The sequence below is a fragment of the Sorex fumeus genome, unplaced genomic scaffold (genome assembly GCF_029834395.1).
Source record: "Sorex fumeus unplaced genomic scaffold, SorFum_2.1 ptg000107l, whole genome shotgun sequence".
NCBI classification, from domain to species: domain Eukaryota; kingdom Metazoa; phylum Chordata; class Mammalia; order Eulipotyphla; family Soricidae; genus Sorex; species Sorex fumeus.
The window spans coordinates 1,945,520-1,965,076 of NW_026606164.1; the positions used below are offsets into that span (position 1 = coordinate 1,945,520).

The window sequence follows — 19,557 nt, forward strand, 5'->3', positions numbered from 1 at the left end:
CCCCCCCCCCCCCCCGCCCCCGGTTCCGGGGGCGAGCGCTGCATCAGTTTGTCCCCAGGGGGCTTCAGGGTGTCGGGATCACCCCCCTCCTTATGTTCTTGGGCCACACCCATGGTGCCCAGGGCTTGGTCCCGGCTGCTCAGGTCACTGCTGGGGCTGCTTAGAACGTGGGAGATGCCTGGGCTGGACTCCTCAGCTGTGCGCCCAGCAGATGGCCCTGGGCCGCCTCAGGCCTCAGCGTTGCCTTTCCTGTGTGTGGGTTTCCTTCTGGGGGGGTGGGGGGGGAAATTACAGCTGCGGTGCCCTGGGGATCGAATCTCACGTGGCTGCATTCCCAGTGAGCGCCGTAGTCCCTGTCCTGTCTCTGCAGCCTGCCTCAGCCGACTTGTAACGGAAGGAGTGGGTCGGGGGAGGCCCTTAAGGACCAGTCGAGCCGGATCTTGCTTCCCTGGGGTGAAACTGATGGGGAGCTCTGACACCAGCCCTGTCTCCTCGCGTGGACGGTGGGTGTGTGAGTGGGTGTCTGCTCCGGGCTTTTCAACCCGTCCTGCAGCGGGAGTTCTGTGGCGTCTGAGCACGGCGCCCGTTTCTGCCCCGGGTCGGCCCCATGGTCACTCGGCCTCCATGTGTCGGTGACAGCCCTGACGAGCGGTGTGGCAGTGACGCGTCTGTCCTTCCCGTAGGTGTCCTGGGGGACTTCCATTTTCAGGCCCTCAGGATTTGCACCCAGGAGAGGAAGCTGCCCCACGGCTACTACGTGTATGAGGTGACCGTGCAGCCCGCTGGCGGTGCGTCCAGCGTGGACCTGAGTGAGTCAGGGCGGTGGCACCCCAGCTCCGCCAGGACCCTGGGAACACGGGCTTCGGCAGGGCCAACTGAGGACCCCTCCCCCGGCGGGCCCCGCTTCCGAGACGAGCCCAGGGTCCGTTCTGCACCCAGGGGGTGGCACCCCAGTCTCGAGGCCACTGGCTATTTTTTTTTAATCTGGGGCCACACCTGGTGATGCTCGGGGGTGACTCCTGGCTCTGTGCTCAGGGGTGACTCCTGCTGGGGCTCAGGGGACCCCGTGGGGTCCGGGGTCAGCCCTGTCCTGGTCCCCAGGCCGCTGTTTCAGTCCTCCTCTCCCTGGAGGGACGCAGGGTAGGTGAGCTCTTCACAGCAGTGGCCGTGGGTCTGACTCTGGGTGATCTGGTTACTCGCGAGAGGGAAGAGTCAGCTGCTCACCGCCGGGGAGCCCGGGGCTGCCAGAGCCAGGCTTCTGGAAGCATTCTCTAGGTCCAGGTTTTTTCCCTTGAGCTTTTCGGGTCACAGCCGGCAGTGCTCAGGGCTTGCTTTCTCCTGGCCCTGTGCCCAGGGGGCAGTCCGGGATGCCGGGGGCCGAGCCCGGTCAGCTGCGCAAGGCAGACGCCCTCCCCTCCCCCCTGTGCTGTGGCTCTTGGAGGTCCGGCTTCCGAGGGAAGATGCGGGTCTCACGTTGGAAAGGCAAAGCCAGACTTAGTTTTGCTTCCAGAGTTCTGTTTCTGCTTTGGCCTGCCTTTCCCCTCGTGCCGGCTCACGGGAAGGGACCGGCGTGCAGCGCGGTGGGCGGCTGGGCGCCTGCCGCGCGGTGAGCCGCCCTTCTGCTCCCCAGGGTCCGAGGAGGTGGCCAGTGAGGACCTGGAGCCTAGCGAGGAGCTAGAGCAGCCCGGGTGTGAGGAGGCCCTGGAGGACGGCCCGAGTGACGCGGACAGTGAGGTGCTGGACGTGGTGTCCAGCGAGGAGCTCGATGTGTGTAGCGAGGAGCTGAGCGAGGGCTGTAGCCTGGGCTGGGCCGAGGAGCCGCCCAGCGAGGAGCTGGAGCTCGTCTCCAGCGAGGACGGGCTCAGCGAGGCCTGCGAGGAGCTGCCCAGCGAGGAGGAGCCCCCGGGCCCCCGGGCGGGCGTGCAATAAAGCGAATCCGCCGGCCTGGCCCTGCGCTTGCTGGACGCTTCTCTGGAGGACGGGCGGGTCCCGAGGGCAGCCAGGAGGCCGGCGAGGGGCGGGCGGCAGGCTTCCCTCGCGCCTGGGGGTGGGGGCTCGGGCGCGGCTCGGGGGGCACCAGCCTGCCTTCTGTCCTCGGGCCCGAGAGGGGCGCCAGCGGTTGGGAAGCCGCAGATTCCGAGGGGGACCTGAGAAACCCGTAAAGAGCAGCCGTCCTAGGAGGAAAGGACGGGGCGCAGAGCTGGGCGTGGGCCGGCCCAGGCCCCTCACGCCAGCTCCGCCCGGGAGCCCGGATGGACACGGATGTGTCCCTGTAGACGTCACTTCCTGTGCCTGCAGCCGCAGAGGCAGCCCTGGAGGGGGCGGGGCCGGTAAGTGTCCCCCACCTAGACAGGTGGGTTGAGTCCTTCCCACCTGAGCCCAGGTGCTGCCCCGCCACCCTCCGGGCGAGCAGGGTCCTTTCTGGAGAGAGAACAGAGTGCAGCCGGGCGAGCCCCTCCCTGGTCCGCCCGCTTCTGAGGGCCCCGTGGCGTGGGGCCGTTTCCCTGAGCCCGGCGGGTTCCCGCGGCGTCTCCCTGGGTGTGGAGGTCGAGCGGGAGCGGCGGCACGGGGCGACCAAGGGCGGGGTCGCCCAGTACCTGAGTCCATCTGTCTTCAGCCTCACGGAGGACCAGGCCCGTGACGGATCTGTGTTGTTGTGTTCTTCGCAGCCCTGCGGGGGGCTGGGGAACCCCCCCCGCCCCAGGCAGCAGGCCGTGTCTCCGGGTGTTCGCTCCACGCCCCTCCGGTTTCTGCTTGTGCGTGTCTGTGGCTGGGCGTGTAGTCGTTCAGTTCTTCACCTTTGGCTCGGGGGCCTCACCCTGGTTCTGAGCCCCAGGGGTCCCTCCTGGCAGGGCCTGGTGTCGGGGCTCAAACCCGGGCCGAGCGTGTGCGGGGCAGGTGCCCTCGGCTGCCCGCCATGTTCTCTCTGACCCGAGAACCGTCTGTGTTGGGGGTGGGCCATACCTGGTGGTGCTCGGGCCGATGGTGCCTCGTGGGGTTCGAACCGGGCTCGACTGCGAGTAGGGCGAGGACCCCAGCCTTGTGTTAGTCACCTCATGGTCCTCAGAAGAGAAGTGCCTGTGTGGCCACAGTTCTGTTCTGTTCTCAGAGGTGTCTGTCTGCTTTGGGGGTTCGGTTGGAGGGGGTGCGTACCCAGTGGTGCTCGGGACTGATCCTGGCTCTGTGCCCAGGGATCACTCCTGACGGGTCCAGAAGAGCCTCTGGGATGCCGGGGATCGAACCTGCTTGGTTGTGCGTGGCGAGTGCCTCCCGGCTGTGCTCTGCGGCCTGTCCTCTGGACACTGAGGGCTGCCCTGCGTGCGCTGGGCTTGAGTCCCCCCTTGGCCTGGTGCTCCCGGCTCCAGCCGGGGCAGCCGAGAGTCCAGGCAGAGGGAGCACCACCGTGCTGAGGCTTTTTGTGGACGGCCACAGAGTGCATTGGTGCTGCGTCCGACAGTCCCCCGGATGGATCCCTCGAGGGCTCCCTGCTCTGCCGGAAGCCTCCCCAGGGGCCCATCTGTCCTGGCCACGTGTGCCCGTGTGTCAGCTGACTCCACTCCTGGCACTGCGTGGGGCCCTTCTGTGTCCTGAGCGTGGCAGCGGGGGTGCCTGCCTCGCTCTCCAGCGCGGTGAGGGCGTCGTCTGGTGTCAGGTGGCCCGTAAGAGGGTGGTTCTTCTTTCCTCCTCTCTGTCGATGGCCCCTCTGGCCGGCCCCGCTGTCTGTTCTCCCGGAGCACGAGGAGGGCTCACTCCTGGCGCTGCCCGGGCCAGTCAGCCTGACCGCAGGCCAAGCGAGTCCGGGCCTCGAGGAGAGTTTTTGTTTTTGTTTTCTAAGTAAGAGTTCCGGATTCGGATTCTCAGGAAACGGTTCCTGCTCATTTGTTTCTGTTTCTGAAGCAAGTGTCAGAAATTGGATCACTTGATTTTGGAAACTGCCCACTCAGCAGAGCTTGGTCACGGAACTGTCCGACCAGTTGGCCACGTGGCCGTGGAGAGTCGGCTGTGCCGTCACCTCCTGCGCTCTGTCACTCTCCCCGTCTGTCAGTCTCCCCCTCTGTCTCCGCATCTGTCTGTCAGTGTCTGCTCTCAGTCAGTCGCACATCTGAGCCAGTTTGGTCCCTGGCATCCCTTCGGGCCCCCAGAATCCCACCAGGAGTCATCCCGGGGCACTTGCAGTGTTTGGCCCAAAAACACAGAAGAAATTGTGGTGGGGCTCATCTTTGTGGCCCTGACAGGAGAAACTCAGTAGCACCCGCAGGAACACAGTAGCTGCTCCCCAGAAACAGTAGCAGCACCTCAGGAACACAGTAGCGACATCCCAGGAACACGGTAGTAGCACTCCAGAAGGGCGGCAGACTCCGGGGTGGAGTGCTCGCAGCTCAGTGTAGGGTCGGCTCCACATCTGGCCGTGCTCGGGGCTGACTCCTGGCTCTGCTCCGGCATCGCTCCTGGTGGGGCCCCTCTGGTATGTGGGGGGTCAAGCCAGGCTGGAAGCGAGCTGCTTGTGACCGGTGAGGATCAGGCGCACGGATGTGTGGGGTGGGCCTGGACGCAGTGCCATGTGCGGGAAGCTCACTCACGCGAGCGTTAGAGAGTTTAGGGTCCCCCCTCGCGGCCTGGCACGTGTGAACACGGGCAGTCAGTCAGCCTGGTGATGAAACGCGTGCAGGTACTTTTCTTTGGTCTGGGGCTTGGGGGGAGCGAGGCAGGGGCCCTAGTCTTGGCCTGTTTCTCCAGCCTCTCGCCCAGTTTCCTTAGGGTTTTCCCTGCGGATCAGGCTGGCAGGGGAGAGCAAGGACCGGACTGCACGTTTGGGGGGCAAGGTCGTCTTTGCAGACACAGCCAGGGGCTTGCCGCCCCTCTCCGGCCAGAAGCGCTCTCAGCCCGCGCCTCCCTCAGAGCGGCTGCCGGGGCTGGCCAGGCCTTGCTCGGGTCACGCTTGACTCAGGGCAGCTGTGTGTGTGGCCAGTCTGCACTCCGTATCGGTTCTGCCGTGCCCGTGTTTGCTCTGGTGACGGTGGTGGCACTCTGTGGCAGTGCCAGGCGCATTCCCAGCACCCAGGAGTCTGCACTGCAGTGATTTCTCCGTCTCTTTGTTGGTGTGGTATTTGGGCCACACCCAGCAGCGCTCAGGGCTGGCTCCTGACTCTGCGGGCCAGGGTCAAGCCTGGGTCTGCGTCCTTCCCGCGACACGTAGTCCCTGCAGCCCCAGCGTGTCGCTTTGCGAGAGAGTTTGTGTGACGCTGTGTTCTTCGGAAGGGCTTGCTCGTCACCCTCCCTCCTCCTCCCACTGCCGCCTCCAAAAAAGAACTGCCCCTGAACGTGGGGATGGTGTTTTTGTGTTTCGGGAATCGTTCATCTTTTCGTAGGATGTGGACTGTGCAGACAGTTTTCTCTTACGTGCATAATTTTATGCAGTGGATATTTCTTTAGACTTGGTTTTGGTGGCCCCTTTGTACCACTTTTGAGATCTAGGCTCGCAGAGAAGTCGGGCGGATTCTTTCTTTCTCCCTCCCACGTTGGGGCCGCACCCAGCAGGGCTCAGGGCCTGCTCCCGCCTGTCCTCAGGGATCAGTATGTCCAGTCAAAGGGGACTCATGAAACACCCCTGGAGCAGAATCCACCTGTGAAGTCCTGGTGCTACTCACTGGGGGTAGGTGGGCTCTCCCGGCAGGCTTGGGCCCTACGGGGTGCTGGCAGTGGGTTGGGTGTGTGCCGGGCAGGAGCCCCCTCCACCGGGCTGCTGTTGACGCATTCTCGTCTCCGTTGGATAGAAGAGTCTGTTGAATCGGTTGGGGGTTTCTTCGTCTGGTTCTGTTGACACGCTCCGTCTCTTTGTGGAACTTGCTATTTCTTGTCTCTGGTGAAACACTGTTACGAGGCATCAACACGTCTTCCTTATTCCAGCTCTTTCTTCCGCAAAAGGAGGAGCTGGATTGAGCGTCTCGTGTGCTTGTCTTCACAGAGGACCCATTCGAGGATTTCTTCGGTGGTCGTCGAGGCCCTCGTGGGAGCCGGAGCCGAGGCACAGGATCGTTCTTCTCTGCGTTCGGTGGATTTCCATCCTTCGGAGGCGGATTCTCTTCTTTTGACACAGGTGCTGTCTCCCTGGCGGACCGCTCCAGTGTCTGCACAGAAGTCAGTGCCAGTCAGAAGGGTCGTTGGGGCCGTTTGCGTTTTGTTCCTTCGGACCGGACAGTCCGACCCGGGTGGCTCTGCCAGGACCCCTCCCGGCAGTGCCCGGGTGCCATGGGGGTGTGCGGGCTGGCCGTGTGCAGGCACGCCTGTCCGCCTGCCCCTGGCCAGAGGCCACGCCACGTGGCTGTTCTGGCTGCCGCTCGCAGGCCTTTGTGTGGGGCCTTCCTGGCTCTGCTCCGGGCACTGGCCCTGCATGGTGCCGGGGACTGAGCGGGGTCGGCCGGGTGCACGGCCAGCACTTTGACCCCCTTTGCTATTTTGCCTGCCGGTTTATTTTTTGAAAAGTCGTTCGGGTCATCCCTGGCGTGGCTCAGGGGTTCCTCCCGACCCCGCCCTCGGCAGTGACCCCTGGCGGTGCTTGGCAGACCATCGGGGGTGCAGGTCGAGCCCGGTCAGCATGTGCGGGGCCAGTGCTGGCCAGTGTGCGGCCCCCCAGCCCCGCCAGTTCCTTTCTAACGGGACAGCACGGCCCATGTCGGCGTTGGTGGAGCCCGGAGTCGGGAGTCCTTGTTTCTGCCCGCGCTCTGAGCGTGGACAGGTGGGAGCCTTTCCTCAAAGAGCCAGTGCTGACGTCAGGTTGGCTTGCTCGTCTGGGCATCAGGGTCCGACTGCTGGGACCCGCCTCGCCGCGGGCCTTCGGGGGCATCGCAGGGAGGGGGGAGCCCTGAGGGCGCGGGAGCCCCCCGGCTGCTGCCCCCGGGACGTGGCTCCGCGGGACTGGGATTGACAGCACTCCTGTCCCCTGTCCCTGCAGGGTTCACTTCCTTCGGGTCCCTCGGCCATGGGGGCCTCACGTCCTTTTCCTCCTCGGCCTTCGGAGGGAGTGGGACGGGCTCCTTCAAGTCGATATCGACCTCCACCAAGATAGTCAACGGCAGAAAAGTCACCACCAAGAGGTATGTGCCCGGAGGGGGTGGGTGGGGTGGGCTCGGGGCTCCTTCCCCTCTCCGAGCGAGCGCCTGGGCGGGTCTTCTTCCCGCTGCCCGTTAGTCTCCCGTACTCCTGGCCCGTGGGTCTGTGTGTCAGGAGAAACAGGCACGTGGGGTGGCGGTGATGTGCGCTCAGGGCCGGGGTGCGGTCGCGATGGCCAGGCGTTCCTCCCAGATGTCCAGGTGCCGGGACGCTCGCGGCCTTCGCTGGGTCCGTGCCTGGCCCTTGGAGACTAACCCCCCAGCAGGCTTTGGGGAAGGTTCCTTGCGGGCAGGCTGGCTCCGTGGGCGTGGCTGGTCTTGCTTGGGAGCGGGCCTCCCCTCCCCGGTGACCGACGCGACTCTCGCCCGCAGGATCGTGGAGAACGGTCAGGAGAGAGTCGAGGTGGAGGAGGACGGGCAGCTCAAGTCCCTGACGATCAATGGTAAGGAGCAGCTGCTGCGCTTGGATAGCAAGTAGCTGGACGCACGCGCTTGGCCGAGCGTTTTCGTAACGAGCACCGTGTCAGGAGTAACAGGAACCTTTTTTTGAAGATTTCAAACGGACTCGACTTTCCGTGTAACTGTCTAATCTAAAGTATTTATAAACAGCTCGTCGGAGCCCGATTCGTCGTAGACTTTTAAGTTGATTGATGGGACCACACGATAGAACTTTTTTTTTGTCTTTGAAATCGTTGTAAATCTCTGTATGCACTTTGCTTTTTTATTAAACGTGATCCAAGGTGGCCGTGACTTTCTCGTACACTAACACCAGCACGGACCTGCTTCCCATTGCGTCCCACGAGCCGAGTAGTCACCCTGCTGTGACGCTGACATTGCCGGGATGAATCGTCCACTCAGTAATTTCAGTTTTTCAGTATTTAGTAGTGAAAGATATTAATGCCTTGTCGGTAACACATTTCTGGTTTAATATAAATCGAGGATGTTTTTCTAGCTGTGCATGAATGCTGGCAACACAGTGAGTCTTGACCATTGTTTAAATATGTACTGTTAAGCCTGGGGTGAAGAAGTAAAGTTGGTAAACTGGGTCTTTGTCGTTTGCTTAAAAAAGGAAGAAAAGAAAAAAGAAAATAAATGCGAATGTGTTGGTGCATTCTTCCCGCGGGGCCCTGCGGTCTCCTGTGTCTGTGTGAGTTTGTGCCCGGGCCTCGGCTGCGGCTGGTCAGGACGGCGGCTGCTGGACTCGCCACCCAGTGCTCTGCAGGGAACGGTGGGCTGCTGACTGGATGTTTTCTTCCGGGGGGAGAAGCATCTACGCTTTGTCACACTGTGTGATCCTTCTGTAGCTGTTCCGGACGTGTGTGCTCGCGTCCCGGGGGCTTCCGCTTCTGCGGGCGCTGGGTGGGGGCCCTGGTGGAGCACGGCGGGAGGGACCGTCCGGGCACCGCGCCTGCTCTTGACGGAAGGGTGTGTTGTCAGAAGACGCGGTCTTGTCTGGGGGTCACCACACCACACCCACCGGTGCCTGTTCTGTGGCGCCCCTGCCTCGCCCTCCCGCCCTTGGAGCAGCCCCTTGGCCCAGAATCTGGGCGTGGTAGAAATCCGAGGAAGCCGCAGGAGGCGGCCTGCAGTCAGCGTGCGTGTTGGCCGTCAGAAGCGGGGGCGGCTTCGTGTGGCCCCGCGCCGGGCCCTGGGCGCAGTCCCGCGGGGCAGCTCTGCGGCTCCTGTCCCGGCACCTCTGCTTGAGCAGACATGGGCGTCCGTGTGTTCCGTGAGAAGCTCCAGAAAACAACTGGGGATTGTTGGGATCGCCTTTACTCATCCGTGGGCGGGTGAGTCACGGACAGGGCCCAGCCCCTCCGGCAGCGGGCAGGTAACCAACTCCTGCCTTGCGCGCGGACGCATCTGCGCCCAAGGACACGTTCCAAGGGAGGCCTCGGTGTCCGAGGAGGCTGGGGCGGTAGTGCCAGGAGACCGGTCTGAAACCTCAGGGCCTTTGCCTGAGTCAGAGAGCAGTCGAGGCCTTTACCCGAGACGGGGCCAGCCGGGGCCTCGAGGGGAGTGGGGTGTGGTCTGGGCCTCTCAGCCCCACCCCTCGAGACTTTAAGAACATCGATTCAGGCCCAGCTCTCATCTGTTTGTCCCATTCTATGTGCCTTGTAAAATCTTCGTTTTTTGGACTCTGCCCAGCAGTGCTCAGGGCTTCCTCCTGACGGGCTCAGGAGACCACCCCAGACACGGGAGAAGGGGCTCGAGCCCAGGTCAGCCATGCGCACAGTGAGAGCCCTCACAGCTGTGCTGTCTCTCTGGCCCCCTCTGTGCCTTTTTTTTTCCTTTTTGGGTCAACCTGGCCGTGCTCAGGGGTTCCTCCTGGCTCTGCACTCAGGAATCCCTCCTGGCGGTGCTCGGGGGACCCTCAGGGATGCCGGGGATGGAGCCCGGGTCTGCCTCCTGCAAGGCAGACGTCCTCCCGCTGTGCTGCTGTTCCAGCCCCTTTGTGCCTTTTTTAAGAAGAATTATGACATCGAGGTACAGAGTCGATGGTGGTGCAGTTGTTTCGGGCACCCTGTCCCGTGCTAGTCCCACGCGAGTGACCTCCTCCTCCCCACCCCACAAGCCTGGCCTGTCGCTGTCCCATAGCAGAGTCACAGGAAGTGGGCGACCAAGCCCGTTTGGATGCTCGTTCCGTCTGGTGTCCCTGAGTTCGGGGCTGCTGCTTGAACCTGTCTGTTCCCGTTTCCACTCTAGAACTTGGGGACTCCTGCGCACCGCCCGTCTAATGCTCTGGACTTGCTGACCCTCGGTCCTGAGGGGGGGCTGGCCCTTGACTATGCCGCGGGGAAGGTCGACCCGCCCCGCCTTGAGGAGGCCACGGAGCGTTAGCCTGAGGTTGTCTCACTGGCACAGTTTGGTGGTTTGTTCTTTGAGCCGTTCTGGAGACCTTTGATAAGAGGGCTCAGAGCTGGCGGGCGGCGGCCCCTGGCAAGTCGCTCTGCCTCTCTGGGTCCTGGCTGGGGTGCTCATGTCTCCGCCCACCCCCCAGAGCTGCGCCTTCATGGGAGCCCCTGTTCCATGCGGCGTGCGTGCTGGAGAAGCGGTGTGGTTGGCTCTGTTGGGCGTCTCTCAGCACGCGGGTGAAAGGGACCCACGCGTGACTGAGAAGGGCCCTGCTGGCCAGCCCAGGGGTTTCCAAGCACATCTGTGCCCTGGGGTACCTGGGGAGGGGGTCGGAGGGGCTGTGCAGGGGCCTGGGGTCCGTCAGGGCGGGTGCGGCCGGTCGCCCTGGCAGGTGAGAGGCCAGGGCTGCGGTTTCTGGTCTCCTGTTGGGCTTTCATTCCTTTTGTCACTTAGGGGATCGACAGCCTGGGCCTTGGAGGAGGGAGGGCGGGGAGGGGGCTGTGGGCAGGGCAGGGGTGGGGCGTCCTAGCCAGACCCTTGCACACGGGCACCTCCCTTGGGTGCTGTGAGCACTGTGCCCGCAGCTCAGCCTCGCCACGTCTGTCTGCGGTTCCTTCGCTGTCTGACCCGGCGCAGAGGGCGACGCTGGCTTCGGCCGGGTCCCGCTTTGCCCTCGATCCCTGGCCCGGCCAGAGACACTGCGTTTCCCGCCTGATGAACACCGCAGCTTGTTCTGAGTTGTTCTGAGTTTCTGTCCCAGAGGATTAATTTGCCTCTGGAAATAGAGCCGGGGCCGCGTGCGCCCTCCCGCCCCTCTCCGGGCAGTTGCCGTGTCCCCGACGCCACCCCTGGAGACAGACCAGCGCAGATAGCTGGCGTCCCGCCGGAGGCCCGGCCGGCCCGCGCGCCTGCGCCACCTCTGCCGGGGCCCGCTCCCGACTTGGCTGCCGTGGGTCGGCTCCCAGGCCTGGGCCCCTGTGCTGGCCATGAGGAGAGTGACCGTTTCCTCCGGCGGGTACCTGGCAGCCGCCCTACCCCCCATTCCCGCGTGAGTGTCTCACCGTGGACGTCCGTGTGCAGCATGGATGGGGCCGTGCGTGGACGGTCCCCGTGGAGGTTGGGCCCCCGCCCACAGCCTGGCCGGCTGGTTGGAAGCAGCCCTTGTGGGGCCTGGCTGCATCTGCCCTGCCCACCCAGCTGAGGGTCCGGCCCTCCCCGGGGCGCTGGCCCATGTCCTGCTCCCGGCTGCCGTGTGCCTGGTCTCCAAGGACGCGGGACGATGCTGGCGCGGTGCCCTCCCTGGCCACCCCCTGAGAACACCGTGCGTCCCGCCCTGCTCAGTCACGCCGCTGCCTGGGGTCGGGCAGAGTCCTGGCTCTGGCGCTGTGTGAGGCCTTCCCCGTCCTCTGTCCCCCCTCCCCGCACTCCCCAGAGTGTCCCCTGTGTGACCACTGTGGCAGGATCCCCTTACGGAAGACTCCAGGGGCCAGGGGTGGGTGTCACTGTGTGTCGCTGCAGACCTGCCCAGAGCCGTCTCCCTGGTCCTCCTGTCCAAAGAATGTTCTTGCCCCCCCCCCCCCCCCCCGTGCTGGACGCGAGCAGACACCTCCCCTCCCACACAGCACCGGCTCTCTCTCCAGTGCTCTGGCACGTGGGGGTGGGGGCCATTGGCTGGTAGCTCAGGGTCACTCCTGGCAGTGCTTGGGGGACCGTGCAGTGCTGGCCAGGACAGGGCGGGGCTTGAACTGTCGTTCCCCCCCCTCGCTCTGACCATCTCCCCTGGCCGTCCTCAGTCCCCAGGGGCCCTGGTACCCCCGCGGATTCCCAGGTCTGCAGCTCTGGCGGCTCCCCAGGGCCCCAGGTCGGCAGGGCCAAGGCTGGATGCGCCCACAGGAGCCCTGGCCTCAGCACGCCTTCCTCCCCACCCACCCGTCCGTCTGTCCTTCCTTCCCTGCCACTCTGCTTGGCTGGTCCTCCCCCACATGGCCCTGTCTTCGTAGCCCGTGTCCCCACACTCCGCGGAGAAACTGCCAAGTGACGCGCTCTCTCTCTCTCTCTCTCTCTCTCTCTCTCTCTCTCTCTCTCTCTCTCTCTCTCTCTCCTCTTTATTTTTAACTTGCTTTTTGGGTCACACCTGGCAATGCACAGGGGTTCCTCCTGGCTCTGCACTCAGGAATTACTCCTGGTGATGCTTGAGGGACCCTCTGGGATGCTGGGAATCGAACCCGGGTCAACCATGTGCAAGGCAAATGCCCTCCCCCCTGTGCTGTCGCTCCAGTCCAGCCAAGTGGCGCTTTAGTTTCTTGGGAACAGTTTTCTAAGACTCTTAATGAATATCCGAAACATTTTCTCTTTCTGTTAACCGTTTCTGTAAAATATTTGCAGCTTTTTTTTTTTTTTGTGGGCTCAGGGGACCATCCGTGGAGCTGGGAGTTGAGCCCCGACTGGCTGCCGCGGGTCACTCTGGACCCTGGGTGTACGCAGTCACGTCACATGGCGCCGTGGCTCCTTCAGGTGCCGGGCCTTGCTCCCTGGGTTCTGGGGGTGCACTGGTTCTGCTTGGGGCCCATTGGGGGCGCTGGGGGCGGCCATAGGGCTGTTAGGCATAGTGCCTTAGCCTTTGCAATACCCTTTTCTGGTTCCCACCAGTGTAAATCATTGAAACTACTTTTGAACCCAACTTTCAAAAAAATTCACTTTTTTTTTTTTAATTTTCCTTTTTTTTTTTTTTTTTTAATTTTTCTTTAAAAAGTGCCCGCTCAGTCTTGTTTCTTTTAACTTCAGCTCCTCTCTCCATAGACCACTTACGTGCTTTAGGTGCAGGTGAAGTTCCTGGGTGGGGGCCACACCCACACTGCTCAGGGCCCTCTCCTGGGCCCGCACTCAGGAATTCTCGAACCCCGGCCGGCTGTGTGCAAGGCGAGTGCCCTACCTGCTGTCCTGCGCTCTGGCCCGGGTCTGTGTTTCTGAACCGTGGGTTAGTCCGTTTCCAATAGGGCGTCGAGCGTGACATGGGACCCTGTCAGCACCCTCCTCCCGGTCGCTCTTCCCTCCACCACAGCCGCTGCCCGCCCTGCCCTGGCCCTGGGCCCTCAGTGCCCGGTGTCCCAGCGAAGGCCAGTTCCGTGTTCTTTGTTTCCACTGTCTTCATGACCCCCCATCGTGCGTCCGTGCACCCGCGTGTGGGAAACTGTGCCGCCCTCTCGGACCCGCTTCACTCTGTGGGGCAGCGCCCTGCCGACTGGCCCTCCCGGCGGTCCTGCCCACTGTGCGTCTGGCCCTGGCTGCTCTATCCTGTTGTCTGTGCTCAGACACTCGGGCTGTTTCCGGTTGTGGCACCGCGGGTGGTTGACAAGGACGCGGAGTGCGAAACTCAGGTCTCTGTTTTGATTTCGAATCTCCAGAAGAGGCGGGGCAGTTCCCAGGTTTCTTTGGGATGTCCAGTGGCGTTCCCACCAGCGTGCGGGGGGGACCTTTCTCCCGCATCCGGCCAGCACTGGTTGCTGCTCTGTGGGATGGCAGCGCACATCGCTCTGACCTGCCTCTCCCTGGTGGTTGGTGGCACGGCCTGTTTTCTTGTGCCTTTTGGCCTTTTGGATTTCTTTGAGGGAGCTTCTGGCGCCTCTCCTCCCCATTTTCAGGGCATTTTTGTATTTTTCACATTTCCGCTTGCCTCCAGAAGTCGGCCTTCGGAGCGGCGCCGTGCTGCGGATATTGCTCAGAGAAGCGGCTGTTTGCCGCTAGCTTGGGCTTCTCCACTCCTGGGGGGCTCCCCGGGGCCCCCGTGTGCCTGTCCACGGCCCATGGCTGGCTTTTGTGACTGCCCTTCCCCCGTGCCACCAGCCGTCCTCCTGGGCGTTCTGGCGTGAGTCCTGCTATGTGCCGAGCTGGGCTTGCAGGGGAACGCCCTGGGCTGCCTCCAGGATGGACATTGCGGGGTGGGGCCCCTCCCCAGCCGGGTGGCCTCTGTGGAAATGGCTGGCGCGTTCCTTGGGGCCTGTTACGGCTCAGCCCGAAACGGGCTTATTGAAAGTGTCCGGACACACAGCAGTGTTGAAAGACATCTGGAGAACTTGATGAAGCCGCTTGAATCCCTTATCTGGGGTTTTGCCGTGGGTTGAACGAGGTGTCAAGAAAAATGCGATTTTGTGACTGTGCTCCCCAAGTGAGAGAGTGTGGAATGGCTCCCGCCCAGGCCCCGTCCCCTCCTCAGCTCCGCCCCCTCGGGCCTGCCAGGACAGTGCCCACCTTAGCCCCTCCGCCCTGTGCCATCCAGCCGCGGTCTCTGCACCAGGTGTTCCCACACGCCCACTCAGCCAGGTCCAGGCAGCTGCCCCAGGACCCCGTGTGCATGGGCCAGGCGGGGGCACCGCAGCAGGACTGGGTCACATCAGGTGTGCCGGGCGGGCGAGTGAGTCAGGCTGGGAGACGCCCTGGGCTGCGCTGCCCGATTGTCCACGCACTCCCGGCCCCCTCCTTTCTGCCCTGGGCTCCGAGCAGGGGCCTGTGGCCTCGCCCTGCCTGCTCTGCTCTGCAGGTGCCCGTCAGCACGGTCGCTCAGAAGCAGAGCAGGCCGCTCGGGCGAGATTCCGGACCTTGTCCTTCTCAGGAGTTTCGGGGTCTGCACAGCTTCAGGCTGCACTAGTGGTTTCCGTGATTTGAGTGCAACCAAAAAAGAGAAGAAAAGAGAAAGAAAAGCCAGGACGAGACTTCTTGGATGCTGCATCTTTAGAGGAAGGGATTCGGTTGCTCTTTAAAAAAAGTTTTTTTGGTTGAATCACAGAAAGATCACAGTTACGGGGTGGCGCGTCATCGGATTCAATCCGTGATTCAGCTTTTGTCTCTGAAGTTCGTTCCGAGCATCAGCCAGACTCATGTCCACTGCATTTGGGGAACTCTGGAGCCCTGGGAGTCAGGGGCCCAGGAAGAGCTGCCCGAACATTCTTCTCATAGCTTCCTCCTGAGCGCCGGGTCCTGGCCACCGCGTTGTTTCTGAGTCTGACTTCCCTCGTGGCCGGGCTGTTTTCTGGTCTAATTGGCGACTCTCCTGCCACACCAGCTTGTTTCTGTTTTTGTTTGGGGCCACACCCCGCGGTGCTCAGGGCTGACTCCTGGCCCTGAGCTCAGGAGTCACTCCCGCGGGCTTGGGGCACCGTCAGGGGTGCTGGGGATAGAACCGGGTTGGCTGCATGCAAGGCAGGTGCCCTGCTCGCTGCGTCCCCTGGAACAGAGCGTGGACTGTCAGTGTGGACACTTGCTCTGGACGCACCGGAGACAGCCAGCGAGTGGCACTTGCTGTGGCTGTAGCAACAGACCTTCCCTCTGGCCACCCTCGGGTCTCGCTGGGCTGCGCTCGCCTAGGGGCTCGGTTTTCCGCGTTTCCCTCAGGCGAGCTCTTACCTGGAAGGTCTTACACAGCTGAGGGCATGTAGGCGCTGAAAATCGGCAGATGAGACAAACGCTTGCTGACAAAAGTCAGATTTGTCTCAAGGCACGTTTTTTTTGTTTTGTTTTTTTCTTTTTGGGTCACACCCGGCGATGCTCAGGGGTTACTCCTGGCTCATGCACTCAGAATTGCTCCTGGCGGTGCTCGGGGGACCATATGGGATGCTGGGAATCGAACCAGGGTCGGCCATGTTGGCTGCGTGCAAGGCAAACGCCCTCCCCGCAGTGCCATCACTCCAGCCCCTCAAGGCACGTTTTAAAGGCTGTTCAGGAGCCTGTGCTTGGACCGGAGGCGTTTGTCCAGAGAGAAGCGGGCGAGCCAGCGTGTGGCCGGGACCAGCACCCCAGCCCGGCCCGGCTCCATGGCCTGTGGCCTGTGCCCCCAGGCACCTTCAGTGTCTGCCGGTCCCCAAGGCGGAGCAGGAGGTGTCCCGGGGCCGTGCTCTGGTGCTCCCTTTCCACGGCCTTCCCTTGGCTGCAGCGGGCGCGGGGACGGGGGTCCTGGCGGCCACTCACTTGGGATGTGGCATGGGTGGGTGGGTCCTGTGGCCTTTGACCCTCGGCTGTGTCCTCAGAGCCAGAGCAGGGACCGTGGGCTGCGTGGGCAGGTTCTGGGGACCCGCTGTTCTGCCGTGCCGCCCGCCGTGGACAGTGCTGGGCACCGGGCATCAGACAGGAAGGTGTGTCCTGCCTCCAGCCCAGGCCCAGCCCGGCCCAGCTGCCCTTGTCCTTTGCCCTGACACGTCGTGGGGGGCTGCGGCCGGCAGTCCTGAAGGTGGGTGTGTGCCCACTGCCCTCTGGGCAAGGCGGAAGGGCTGGACCCACGTCCATTCCCTGCCTACTTTCCTGAATGCTGGGACCCCCCTTCCGGGCTCTGGGCCAGGCTGGAGCAGGCTGCAGGTCTGCCCCTCTCTGCCAGACCCCGCGTGGCTTCCCAGGCCACTGGCCACAGGCTGGGGCGGGACTTGGCCTCGGGGTGGGCGTCTCCGCTGAGCCGGCAAGTTGGAGCTTGGACTCACCTGGCGCTGCACGTGTCCCGGGGCCCCTGGCTGGCCCGCACCAGAGCCACCTGGACAGGAGAGGGCGGGGCCCAGCGCCCAGGGCTTCTCCCACACCCTGCCGGGCGTCTCTGCCGCCCTGCTGCCCCCGTCCCCTCCACCCTCCCCTCTTTCCCCCGAGCCCCCCCCCCCCCACCCCGGGTCCCCGTGCTCCTGACCGCTGGGGTCCAGGCCCTGAGAGCAGCACCGCGCGGATGCCGAGATGGTGGTGTGGCCCCGGGGATGGTCAGGGGGCCGTCTCGGCCAGCAGCCTGGGCCCGGCCCTGCCCTCTCCTCACCCTGTCCCGTCTGCTTGCAGGTGTGGTGGACCAGGAGGCCCTGGCTGAGGAGTGCCGGCGACGAGGCCAGAACATGTTGCCCGGCCAGCCCAGCGCCGGCCCCGTGCGGACGCAGAAGCCCAGGGCTGGGCAGCCGCCTGGCTGGGAGGACCAGGAGGAGCCAGGCCGACCCCGTGCACCCAGTGTCTGGGACCCCTTGGTGCTCCCAGCAGGTGCGCACAGGGAAACCGAGGCACAGCCCACCCAAGGGGAGACCTCCCGCAGCCAGAAGCCCACCGTGCCCTTGGCTGGTGCACGCAGGGAAACCGAGGCAGAGCCCACCCAAGGGGAGACCTCCCGCAGCCAGAAGCCCACCGTGCCCTCGGCTGGTGCACGCAGGGAAAGCAAGGCAGAGCCCACCCAAGGGGAGAACTCCCGCAGCCAGAAGCCCACCATGCCCTCGGCTGGCACACGCAGGGAATCTGAGGCAAAGCCCACCCTTGGTGAGACTCTCCGCACAATCTCCCACAGGCAGAAGCCCACCACCTCCGTGGCTGGTGCGTGCAGGGAAACTGAGGCAGAGCCCACCCGAGGGGCGGGCCAGCGGCGGCACAAGGCGGGGCTCCTGCCCTGTTGTGTGCTCATCTGAGGGGCGGGCGGCAGGAGCTCCGAGCCATTAAACGGGTCCTGTGTCTCCACGCGTGTTGTCTGGGCCGGAGCTGAGGGGCTTCCTCGGGCCGTGGCCTGTGTGTAGGGGGGCAGTGCTGTGTGTCCCCAGGGTGTCCTGGCTGGGTGTGCGGTGGCCCAGTGGTCCTGAGTCCCTGTGGCCCCGTGTGGCAGCTCAGCCGGGGAGTCTGACCACCCCTGCTGTCGGCCGCCTCCTGTGACCCCCGAGAGGTGGCCGGGCGTCCCGAGGGCGCTCGAGAACCAAAGAAGCCGTGTGGGTGGCCGACGTGAGACTCCCGGGCTCTCCTGCCCTGCGGGCAGCGCCCCAAGCCCTAAGGGCCCTGACCTCGAGCAATCCTGAGCCCTGACCCCGACCCCCGAGACCTCGACCCCTGAACCGCCCAACCCTAACCCCAACCCCCAAGCAACCCCGAACCCTGAACCCCTGACCCCTAGCGCCCCCAACCCTGAGCCCCTGACCAACCTCGAGTCCCTGGTCCCAAGCCCTGGACCCCTGACCCCCGAGCCCCGACCCTCAACCCCGGCCCCTGACCCCCAGCACCCCTGCCCGGAGATGGCACCTCCCGTGGGTGGCAGTGAGTGACTGCGCCTGGTCGGGAATCCGAGCCCCACGTTGGCCATGCTGCAGCCGGCAGTGCTCCCCTGTTCTGCGTCAGCGACTCGGGTGTGTGGGGCCCCTGGGGGCCCAGCTGCGGAGGCGGCACTGAGGAGGCCGCTGTCCGCTGTCTGCTGAGCATGGCGGATCTGCAGCTGCCCACGGCTCACACTGACCCTCAGCGTCACTGAGGCCCTTCATTCATTCATTCATTCATTCATTCCTTCATTGGGCCTGGGGACCGCACTGCTGGGGGCCCAGGGCCCCTTGGCTCGAGCAGGCCCTGCCTGTCCCCTCCCGCAGCCCACCCTGACCCCAGTCACAGTGAGGCCGCAGGACTGAGCCTGGGGCTCCCTGGGGAGCCGATTGTCCCCATCTGTCTGTCCCCATTCGTCTGTCCCCATCTGTCCCCATCTGTCTGTCCCTGTCCGTCTGTCCCTGTCTGTCGGTCCCTGTCCGTCTGTTCCTGTCCGTCTGTCGCATCTGTCTGTCCCAGTCCGTCTGTCCCCGTCCGTCTGTCCTTATCCATTCGTCTGTCCCAGTCCATCTATCCTCGTCCGTCTGTCCCCGTCCGTCACATCCGTCTGTCCCTGTCCGTCACGTCCGTCTGTCCCCGTCCATTCGTCTGTCCCTGTCTGTCCCAGTCCGTCTGTCCCCGTCCATCTGTCCCCGTCTGCCTGTCCCCATCTGTCTGTCCCCGTCTGCCCTGCCTGGCTGCCATCCTCAGCCCCCATCCTGCCCTGTGTGGGCTTCATTCTCTCCCCTCGTCCTGCCCAGTGTCCCCGCCCGAATAGGAGTGGGCGTGAGTGGCCCAGGTGTCACTGCCCAGGCGCCTGCTGGCAGCGTGACCGTGTGCCGCAGGTGACCCCCGAGAGGGCAGGGACCCGGTCTGTCAGGCTGAGCCCCGTCCCGCTGGGCTCCCAGGAGTCCTGCCGCGCGCGCGTGTGCGTGCGTGCGTGTGTGTGTGCGTGTGTGTGTGTGTGTGTGTGTGTGTGTGTGTGTGTGTAGGCATGCCGGGCCTGGTCTGGGGCGGCTTCCGGTCGGTGTGGGCCCCCGCAGAGGCTTCTCCGGCTGACACCAGCCCCCGAGTGAGGGGCGCGGGCAGAGGTCGCTTCCTGTCCCGCAGAAGCTCCTGAGCCCGGCCTTGCCGCTTGTCCCTGGTGGGCAGCGGGAGGGCAGGGGCGGGGCGGGGCCGCGGGGGAGTCGGGCGCCCGGCGGGGCCCCCCGCGGGGCTGACAGTGACTCCGGTGTCTCCGTAGGACTCAAAGAAGGCAGCAAGAGAAAGAAGCCCAAGCAGAAGGATGAGTCCAAGAAGAAGAAGCCGCCCAAGGGGGCCCGCTAGCCCGGCCCGCCCTCGCCCTGCCTCGGCCCCAGGTCCCGCGGGTGTGCGCCCACGCCCCCGCCCGCCGTCCCTCCCACACTAAACCCCGTGGCTTCCTCTCCAGCCTCAGCGCCTTCTGTCCCGGCGTGGGGCCGCGAGAGGGCGGGCGGGTGCCGGTCGCTCCTCGGGTCTGGGGCCGCCCGTTCCGTGGGGGGGCCGAGCCTCCGCT

At 64.3% G+C, this 19,557-nt stretch overlaps 2 protein-coding genes across 2 annotated transcripts in view; one reads left to right on the forward strand and one right to left on the reverse strand.

Annotated features, from left to right (window-relative positions):
- Nucleotides 1–19,395, forward strand: part of DNAJB6 (DnaJ heat shock protein family (Hsp40) member B6) — a 36,351-nt gene extending 16,956 nt beyond the window's left edge. Inside the window, exons 6-10 of the mRNA XM_056134841.1 lie at nucleotides 5,966–6,097; nucleotides 6,953–7,094; nucleotides 7,482–7,552; nucleotides 16,767–16,958; nucleotides 19,267–19,395. Coding sequence (XP_055990816.1) covers nucleotides 5,966–6,097; nucleotides 6,953–7,094; nucleotides 7,482–7,552; nucleotides 16,767–16,958; nucleotides 19,267–19,349 — 620 coding nt within the window. The 3' untranslated portion in view covers nucleotides 19,350–19,395. The remainder of the gene's footprint in view (nucleotides 1–5,965; nucleotides 6,098–6,952; nucleotides 7,095–7,481; nucleotides 7,553–16,766; nucleotides 16,959–19,266) is intronic.
- The window catches only part of LMBR1 (limb development membrane protein 1), a 232,682-nt gene that overhangs the window by 200,765 nt on the left and 12,360 nt on the right, over nucleotides 1–19,557 (reverse strand). The gene's annotated exons all lie outside the window — the stretch shown is intronic.